The following is a 9,318-nucleotide window of genomic DNA, read 5'->3' as shown; positions in this document are numbered from 1 at the left end:
TTCTTTCATGCAAACTGACAGGTAAAGTCATGTTGCAGGCTTCCAAAGAACCTGCCAATGGATGATATAGAACAAGAAAATGGTAAATTCCAATATAAATTATGAGAGAGTGTCCATTAGACCATTAGAGTAGCTGACATGCAGGCACATGCATATATGTACATCAGAAAACAATCACCCTTCCTTGAGATTTTGCTCTCAAACCATGTTCACCAGCAAATTACTTGGAACAAAATTATTGAAATTGAATTGCAATGCCACTTGTTCTTATTTGAGCGGAGAACCTGCATCGCATTTTTGAGAATTGAAACGAAACTGCCGTCAGTACCAGTAATTCTTCACAAGCATGATACCTAACAAAAAGAAACTTATCTCATATGGTTTTTCAAATCATTACAACAACTAGAATTCAGCCCAGCTCACCAATGGAAAAGAATATTAACATGAAAATTTAAGAGATTGCACCAAGGTTTTAAATCCCATAGGATGAGACTTGAGAGTGTCCTAGTTTCTCCATGAATAGAATGCTCACCATCCCACCTTGTTCCGGCGGCAGTTTTGGTTGAGAGTTCCTTTTTTTTGGTGTACCGACGACCTACTACATCAGTCGTGAGTACGTCTAGAATAATCACATTACAAAACATGCTCTAGTGCCACTGGCACGTGCTCCAATCCTCCTTTAAAAGACACTTCCAGAGTGGTGTGCTGCAAAAGAGGCGATCCAGTCCGTCGCACTGTTTGCCTTCCGAAAGACAAGCGTAACGCGAAACGATTCCACCTCTCCTACAAGATGGCAGATATCATAAACAAGAGGGTTCTATAAGCACCCTTCTGTCTCTCTTAGCTTTTTTTTTTTTTTTTTAATCTTCTTTCTTTCTTTCTTTCTTTGTTACTTCTTTTCTTTCTTTTTTTTTTTTTTGTGGCAAGAACGAAATGGGATGGTCAAGATGCCTCTCGTTCCATTAGGACTTATAATCTTTGATTGCACACCTTAGCTTATATTATATGACGCGGTGCATATTGATGTTGAAGATAGTATTTACAAAAAAAAAAAAAAAAACCTTCTGTTATTCTTTATTTTTTTTACATTTTTTTTGAAAGCAATGAACTTTTGGTAACAAATGCTCCAAGGATTTTATAAACAAGTTGAAAAATAAAAAGAGAGTTCATCGTACATGTTTTCCAGTTTACTTCATTTTCTATTAGGTGGTCCATGATTCGGACGTGTCACAATATCTATTACGATTCTGCGGTATGGGCTTGCGCATTTAGTACGACAAGGTTCAACACCATGAGAGAAAATCTATTATGGAACCAGAGAGCCAAGAGGATACTTTACCTCCTGAGAACAGATGAAGTGACGTCGCATTCGTCAACTGCCACAGGAAGGTGCACCGGACAATTGTTCAACCTGAGCAATCAATGAATATTGCACAAAATGCAACATGATAATTAGTACTCCGAGTTAGCTTTATACAAATCATATATAATTTGTGTTTTTAGCTAATATTTTTATTGTCAACGTTCTTTCTCTCGATCTTTCTTTGCAACCCAGAACTCCATCCAAAAAAACTAGCCAAAAAGTATTATTTTGGTTTCTTGATTATGTATAAGTACCCAACATCTATTCAGCGAATAATCGATGTGGGACTAAACATATGCTCGCACGGAATCCTCACATATTCTTCTCATTCAAGTTCTGACATCCTCGTCAGGCTAAGAATTCATATCTATTTAAATCTAATCACAAACACTACGATCGATCCGTAGTTAGCCCCAATGGATCTGTACTGCAGTGTCTCCTAGTTCACATAGGTTATGGCTCGGATTCGCTCTGATACCATTTGTAACAATCCAGAAACTTATTCTAAATGACTAGCCGGAAGATATTATTTGGATTCCTTGATCCCGATAAGTACTCAAGATCTACCCAGTGAACAACTGATGGAAAACTAAATACACACCCGCATGAGGTCCTCACACTTTCTATGTCGAGAGTTGACGTAAACAACCTGGCTGATGATTCTTGGAACCTTCAAGGCCAAGTTGAGAGGGGCTACTTGGTGGAATTTCATGGCAAAGTTCTTTCTTTGGATTGGATCTTTCAAAGAAGGTGTAAGAGCTAGGAAGCAAGCAAAGTTCTTTCTTTGGATTGGATCTTCCTTGGAACCAGGCTAATTTTTTTTTCCTTCTTTCCCTTACAGTTAGTGCTCCATGATCACGATGCCAGAATTTAAAATAATGCCTGAAGGTCCATCTGAGCGTCGTGATGCACCACGCCTCCTCCCGTGAGAAAAACGTGGACATACACTGCAATCCACCAACAAGATCCACGTTTTTGACAAAGGCTCAATAATTGTGCTATTTTCGTACTCCCAAAAAAAATCATGTTAATTTACAGCAATCATTACAATAGTTATAATAAATATTGCATGCTCTATGATTTTTATTGCTAAACTTTTAACAGTATGGCAATAACTATAGTAAAGGCTATTTATAACGGCATTATAACCAATTAAAAATTATTTTTTCCTTTAGATGATGTAGTTTTTTTAAGAAAAATTTGTACCAACCTGATTTTTTTTTGGGTAAAAAAAAAAAAAAAGGAGGGGAGGGGGGAAAATTATCGCTCTCTTACCATCAGGCTACTATTTTGATGGCTACCAACCTGATTTTCAAAAAATATCTTTTTGCATAAATTAATAAATGCATACAATTGACACATTTTATTTTATTTTTCTCTCTGTTTTTTGCATTTCCTGGGCCTTCTACCGACAACCCGGAGTTCTTAAAGCCCGGAGAGGGAGAGGGAGAGGGAGAGGGAGTGCGAGAGAGAGAGCGCGATGGCGGAGGTGAGGGCGAAGGCGAACAAGAAGGTTGTGTTGAAGGACTTCATAACGGCGGGTTTCCCCAAGGAGAGCGACATGGAGGTCGTGACGACGGACACCGTCCGATTGAAGGTCCCCGAGGAATCGAAGGCGGTGCTGCTCAAGAACCTGTACCTCTCCTGCGACCCTTATATGCGATCGCGTATGAGCAAGCACGACGAGTCCTCCTACGTCCCCGACTTCGTCCCCGGCTCGGTATACCATATAAATATAATATATAATAAGACCCCTCTCTCTCTCTCTCTCGGCCACTTTTTTTTTTTCCTGCAACTTATTTCTCTTATGTTTTCTTTGGAGTTATAGTAACTGTTTATGGAATCTTGGATCTAAATTTTTTAGGTCTGGTTTTGGAGGGTGAGGAGATGGAATGGTAGCTGATAGGATCGGTAATTTTATGGGGGTTTTGGTGTTGAATTGGTCGTTTTCTTTGTTGCTTGTGTCATATACTTGATTATTCGAATAAAGTAGTATCTGACAACTTTATGATGCAGTTTTGCTCAAATTACATGTCCCGATTAGGATTATGTTTTTTTTTTTTTTTTGCTAAAAGGGATGATTCATACAATTCTAATCCGGACATATCCAAAAAGGTCAAAACACAACAAATTCCGAAGCACTCTAGGCAACTCTCTCTTCCAGACTAAAAAGCATCTCTGGAGTGGTTGGCCACGTACGAAGCCATCCAGTCCGCAGCCCCGTTGGCCTCTTTGCAGATATGCTTGGCTTGAAAAGCCACATTACCACAGATGATGATCAGAATGTCTCGAAGTAAGGGGTGGCACCTACCCATACTGTCGGCGCCTCCCTAGATCTAGCCAATAATCGTAGCCGAATCACCCTCACGGTGTATTGCTTTAGCCCGCAACACATGCCAAGCATGGTCCAGTCCGGCCCACGCCGCCCTCAACTCAGCTCCCGAGATTGAGATGTCGAAGATCTGGTAACCACCAGCCACAATCATCTTGGAATCCGGATCTCTGATGACAAGGCTTGCACCTCTCCTCGTCGCCATCTAGCACGCAGCCATCGAAATTGACCTTAAAAAAACTTGGGGATGGGGGCTTTCAGGTGAAAAACACTATCCAAGGCGCTACACGAGCAGAAGTAGAGCTCCAGGTGCCTCGAGCTAATTATGGAGCTTCTCTTACGATTACCAAACGCACTAACTCGTTCTGCTGTATAGTAGTTATGACTTTTTAGAAAAAAGCACAATTAAATATGTTATTTAAACAAGAAATGGCAAAAGAGCACTTGGTAGAGAAGTTTATAGGAAAAAATTCATGGAAAATGTTAGGAAAATGAGTGTGAATCATGATCACAAACTACCGGGAATTTGATGGTTCTTTTCACTTCTTCTTTGTTCTTGTGGATTTGTTTGCTACCTGTCGTCCTAGGCGAAGGGAGTGTGTGTATGTGTGTGTTTTTCCCTTCTGTAATAGAAAATATTTTTAGCACATCTTTAGGTGTTTTTACGATCATTTTAATTCATTGAGAAATGCTATGTTGCAACCCAATGGTTGATCCGTCCGAAATTGGACTGCTTTGATCTGGATGCAGCAATACTTGTTTCGGTACAAAGTTTACTATGGAAAACGTGCAACAATACTTTTATTTGGGAGTGAGAAATGTGTATAGGGTTCAAAAGAGGCTGCAGAGCTGGAAGAAAGCAAATAGTGTCCACATCCCTTTTCATCAAGATTGGTTAATGTATAACAGTGCATATTCTGTCATTCTATTGATTAGATGTCAGTTTTTGGCATTCAGTGGTTTGATAGGCCACTCGGGGAGTGTGGTCTTGTACGATCATAAACTTGAGAAAGATAGGTTGTTATGCATCCAAGAGTGGGTTTTCCTTTTCTTTTGGAGTTGCCATGTTGAACGTTTGAGGGCAAATCATGAGATGATCAGTTGAAAAATATTGGAAGGGAATGAGAGAAAATAGGGTCAATGGGAAACTATAGTGGAATGGCTAGGAAAATCATATATATATATATATATATATATATATATATATATATTACAACTGTTTGTCTTCTATGTGTTATCTCCGATGTTGCCCAAAGTTGACTTCTACAACTACATTTTTTATCACAGATTCAAAGTGTTGCACAGTGATGGTTTGTGCCAGACGGTATGTACTAGGCTTGCTAGATGCAAGAACAATATAAGGGTTAGGTACCATATATCATGAATGTTTGTTGGCACTACATGGACCATCTTGAGTTGATACAAACTGACACAAGTTCATTTTTTCCTATCTTGAACTTGGCACATGACTGGGTGCATGATTGGCACAATATGGCATGACATGTCACGGCATAGTGTCACGCGTCACTAGCATGATTGCAGCACACATGAATCTTCGATTTCTAGTTATTTGAGCTTTTACCATGCAAAAATTTGGCTCATATTATATTACTAGTTCTATAGTAATATAACTTAGTACTTGGGGTCGGATGATAAGGCTAAAATAGCAAGTCAAGAGAGGAAAAACAAGTCAGTAGTAAATTTATGTGGAAGGACATATATAATTTGAAAAGCAATGGTTACAATTTCATCTTTATCATTGTAGAAATAATACATATGGATCCTACATTGTGTTAAATAGTCATATTCTCTGTAATTCATGTTTGCTACATCATTAGAGCTCAAAAGAATAGCTAGTATTTTTGAACTTGATAAAGTAAAAGGCGATCCATTTCCCCAATCAAGTTAAAGCTGTTTCGGACAATATTACCATCATGGAACTTCTAGTTATGTGGGCTTACATTTTAAGGTTCCCTGTTTCTCCATGTTCATCTTTTTTCTTCTTTCGTTGTACAGGTCATAACTGGTTTCGGTGTGGGTAAAGTGGTGGATTCTAGCCATCCAGATTTCAAGGTAGGTGACTTTGTGTGGGGCATGACTGGATGGGAAGAGTATAGCCTCATCACAGAAACAGAGATGCTTTTCAAAATCAGATACACTGATGTACCCCTTTCCTATTACACTGGCCTTCTTGGTAAGTTGCTTGTTCAGCAAAATGCCTACAAATCTGGTATTCGCCATCTGACTATGTTGAGTACATAACCATTAAACAGTAGTCGTTCTTTGATATCGTTATATGTTTCTTTAAGGTCTGATTTGACAGTTGTATTACATGATTGTTTAACAACTGTGGTTGTAAATCTTGCAACAATGGCAAAATGATATTGAAAATCAATGAATCATTAACATCTAACATGGTATGGAATGTCAATGTTATTTTTTTATTTTTTTTAATTCCTTGGTATTACCTATTACTGATAATGGAAATGTTCAGGGATAAGTAAGGCCATATGTGAATTATATCATCTGGATCAAGGATTGCCTGTTGAGGCAGATACCTGAAACCATGTTCAGAAAAAAAAAAGTCAAACAAGTGGAAAACTCGGTGTAAAATAGATATATTTTTTCAATGATTAAGGTGGTTTCAATTATCAGCTTTGTGCATCAAGCTGAGAGAGTCCACAAGTGTACTAAACCAGACCAAGATCAAGTTATTACTATGGTGGAAGAAAAAGAATGTCACTGAACTTTGGTAGAATAGTTCTGTTTCTTAGTTTCCGTGCTTCCTGTACAATTTGTTGTATGGCTTCTGACATCACTATTTCATATTCAGGCATGGCAGGGTTCACAGCTTACGTCGGATTTCATGAGATCTGTGCGCCAAAGATCGGGGAATATGTCTTTGTGTCTGCTGCATCAGGTGCTGTTGGACAGCTTGTTGGGCAGTTCGCCAAATTAATGGGCTGTTACGTGGTTGGAAGTGCTGGCTCTGATGACAAGGTTTGTATGACCGTGACTCGGATTCTCAAATTTTGGATAAGAGAAATTGCTGAAACACATAAGAAATACGAAAAATTGATCAGGCATGAGGTTAGCACCTGCACATGAAGATTCATTTAAAATGGGCAAGGAATTTTTAACAGAATACACCTATTAGTTGTTAACTTGAGGTTTCATGTATTGGGTTCAGGTTACCCAAATTGTGTTTTCCAGAATATGGATAATGGGAGTGTTTCTGGGAGCACTTCACATCAAATTTCGTTAGATCCCTTTTCAGCTGCAATATATTATGCAAGCAACCTCAGGGGCTTAGATATTGAAAAATGCTACAATTTTGTAGGTCCCCAATCCCTATTAGAAGAATGCACCATTGATAACCTGAAATGTTTCACAGTGCATGTGTTCTTTTTCTGTTTTCTTATGACTAACATGAGGTCGAAGAGGTATAATGGATATGATTGTGGTTGCAGAGAAGAAAATTGTACACATTCAGCTTTAGTGAAACAAAGCACTAGTCCTGAGAGATTTTGTGTTCTCATATGCATATTACTCATGCCTCTTCTGTTTAAGCATCACTCAATTTCTTTTTTGGCACTATAGTCCTGAGAGAGATTTTGTGTTCTCATTGCATTTTACTTTTGCCTCTTCTGTTTAAGATTGCTCAACTTCCTTTTTGGCACTGTCTACTCAGGTTAACTTATTGAAGAACAAGTTTGGTTTTGATGAGGCTTTTAATTATAAGAAAGAGCCAGACTTGAGTGCAGCTTTAAAGAGGTTGGTTGCTTTTTCTTTTTTTAACTGACTTATTTTTTTTTCTATATCCCGAGAGAACTGATGGTTTATGAAACTAGTGTTGTGCATCCAGCCTTAAACTCTTAGTGATACATGGAATTACATGACACCAACAAGTATCTGGCATGGGTCTTGCCTGTGTATGTTATGCATCTTAGCTTCAATTCCAAGTGTCCTGATTTCTGAAAATCTCTGCAATGGAATTTGTGATGATCCGTGATTGGCGGGCGCTTTTATGTAGGATGTTTGCATAATTGCAGGCCCATGGTCTAGTTATTGTAGTTTGGAGAACATGCAGTTGCCTTCAAATTATTTGGACTGTCATATACCCAGGTTGTGGATATTTATCTATATATTGGGCCAAAGAGAACCTGTTATTATAATAATATAAATAGTGGCAAGCTGGTATTAGTAGAACCTGTTCGGTCATTTAATTTTACAATGTGAACCATATATGCTCCATTGCAGCAAGATGAAGAAGAGCACCAGCAATTTCTTTCCAACAACAATCTAACGAAGTCTTTTTTTTCAGGTTGTTTCCCGAAGGTATCGATATCTACTTCGAGAATGTTGGTGGTCCAATGCTGGACGCTGTTCTTATCAACATGAGGACCCATGGTCGGATTGCAGTGTGTGGAATGATTTCTCAATACAATCTTGAGAAACCTGAGGGTGTGCACAACTTATTCTACCTCGTCGCAAAGCGCATCAGAATGGAAGGGTTCCTGGTTTTCGATTTTTTTCATAAATATCATCAGTTTGAGGAGATCATTGCCCAGTATATAAAGGATGGGAAGATCACTTATGTGGAGGATAAAGCTGAAGGACTCGAGAATGCTCCAGCAGCACTGGTGGGGCTCTTTGCAGGCCACAATGTTGGTAAAAAGTTGGTTGTAGTTTCTCATGAATGAACAATCGTGTCCGCATCAGACTACTTTAAACCTTCCTAAAAAATAACCATCTGCTCTTTTCAAGTAGATTGTATTGTGCCTCTATGAAGGACTGAATTTTACTTGCGCAATTGCTATGATGTCATATTTTGTTTGAGAAGCTGTTTTTGAGGTTTTTCGTTTAGAAAGACATTTTTGGGGTAAATGTTGCTGCTCATTCTACTGGGAGTGAATTTGGCTGGATATTTGACAGGCTGGTCTGGTCTAGTCTAGTCTGTCACAATTATTCTTTTGAATGTCTCCCCTCCGTGCTCTTATGAACAGTCCCATCTTCCATGAATGCCTCTTTTGATCCTTTTCAATGAAAGTGCACCAACAAAAAGTCCTTGCTAAAATCAGCATAAGATGCCATTGTTTCTCCTATGAAAGATCAGGGATTATATGACTGACATGCTAGCCCACAAAAGTTAAGAGCTTATGGAAATTAACCTCTTATCATGAAGATAGGAATTCATGGAATTAAACGGATGATGTAGATAAGAGCCATGCAAACTCTTACACGTAGATGATGAAAGACTGAAATGAGATATCCTCATTTAATACTCTTCTCATTGGTATTTGAGAACAATTTCATGAAGAGTTTTCTGATAGGCATCAATCAATGCCAGTGATAATGAAAGTAGGAGTCTAGCCCACCTTCTATATTGCAATCCGGGCTCCCCTTTCCCTTCATATATTTCGTTCTCCCTTGCGGGTGATCTTGGCGAACAGCAGTGGCTTTCCCTCAAATAAATGATTAAAAACAGGATGCGATTCTTCTCGAGCGGCGACCGCGGCCTTCACCGTGGACCTCGGGGCGGGGGGGAGCAGACGAGGCAAAGGAGGAGATAGGGAGTGGAGGAGGCAATGAAGGAGCTTCGGATTTGGAGATAAGACGGAGG

General features: G+C 39.0%; 1 protein-coding gene across 1 annotated transcript; it reads left to right on the top strand.

Annotated features, from left to right (window-relative positions):
• Positions 1 to 2,761: 2,761 nt before the first annotated feature.
• Positions 2,762 to 8,582, top strand: LOC120103886 (2-alkenal reductase (NADP(+)-dependent)-like). Its single transcript, XM_039121999.2, has 5 exons — positions 2,762 to 3,083; positions 5,712 to 5,889; positions 6,529 to 6,695; positions 7,387 to 7,469; positions 8,020 to 8,582. Exons 1-5 carry the CDS (start codon positions 2,844 to 2,846, stop codon positions 8,396 to 8,398), a joined length of 1,047 nt encoding a protein of 348 aa, XP_038977927.2. The 5' UTR covers positions 2,762 to 2,843; the 3' UTR covers positions 8,399 to 8,582.
• The last annotated feature ends 736 nt before the right edge of the window (positions 8,583 to 9,318 follow it).

Source organism: Phoenix dactylifera, chromosome 13, assembly GCF_051530095.1.
Source record: "Phoenix dactylifera cultivar Ajwa chromosome 13, Ajwa_hap1_PhDact_Kaust_v1.1, whole genome shotgun sequence".
NCBI lineage: Eukaryota > Viridiplantae > Streptophyta > Magnoliopsida > Arecales > Arecaceae > Phoenix > Phoenix dactylifera.
This window is presented reverse-complemented; position numbering and strand designations above follow the sequence as displayed.

Excerpts from the sequence above, each read along its gene's own strand:
- LOC120103886 (XM_039121999.2), top strand. The coding sequence starts at position 2,844 with ATGGCGGAGGTGAGGGCGAAGGCGAACAAGAAGGTTGTGTTGAAGGAC. Across the intron at positions 3,084-5,711 it reads CCGACTTCGTCCCCGGCTCG|GTCATAACTGGTTTCGGTGT; the intron begins GTATACCATATA and ends TTCGTTGTACAG. Across the intron at positions 5,890-6,528 it reads CTATTACACTGGCCTTCTTG|GCATGGCAGGGTTCACAGCT; the intron begins GTAAGTTGCTTG and ends TTTCATATTCAG.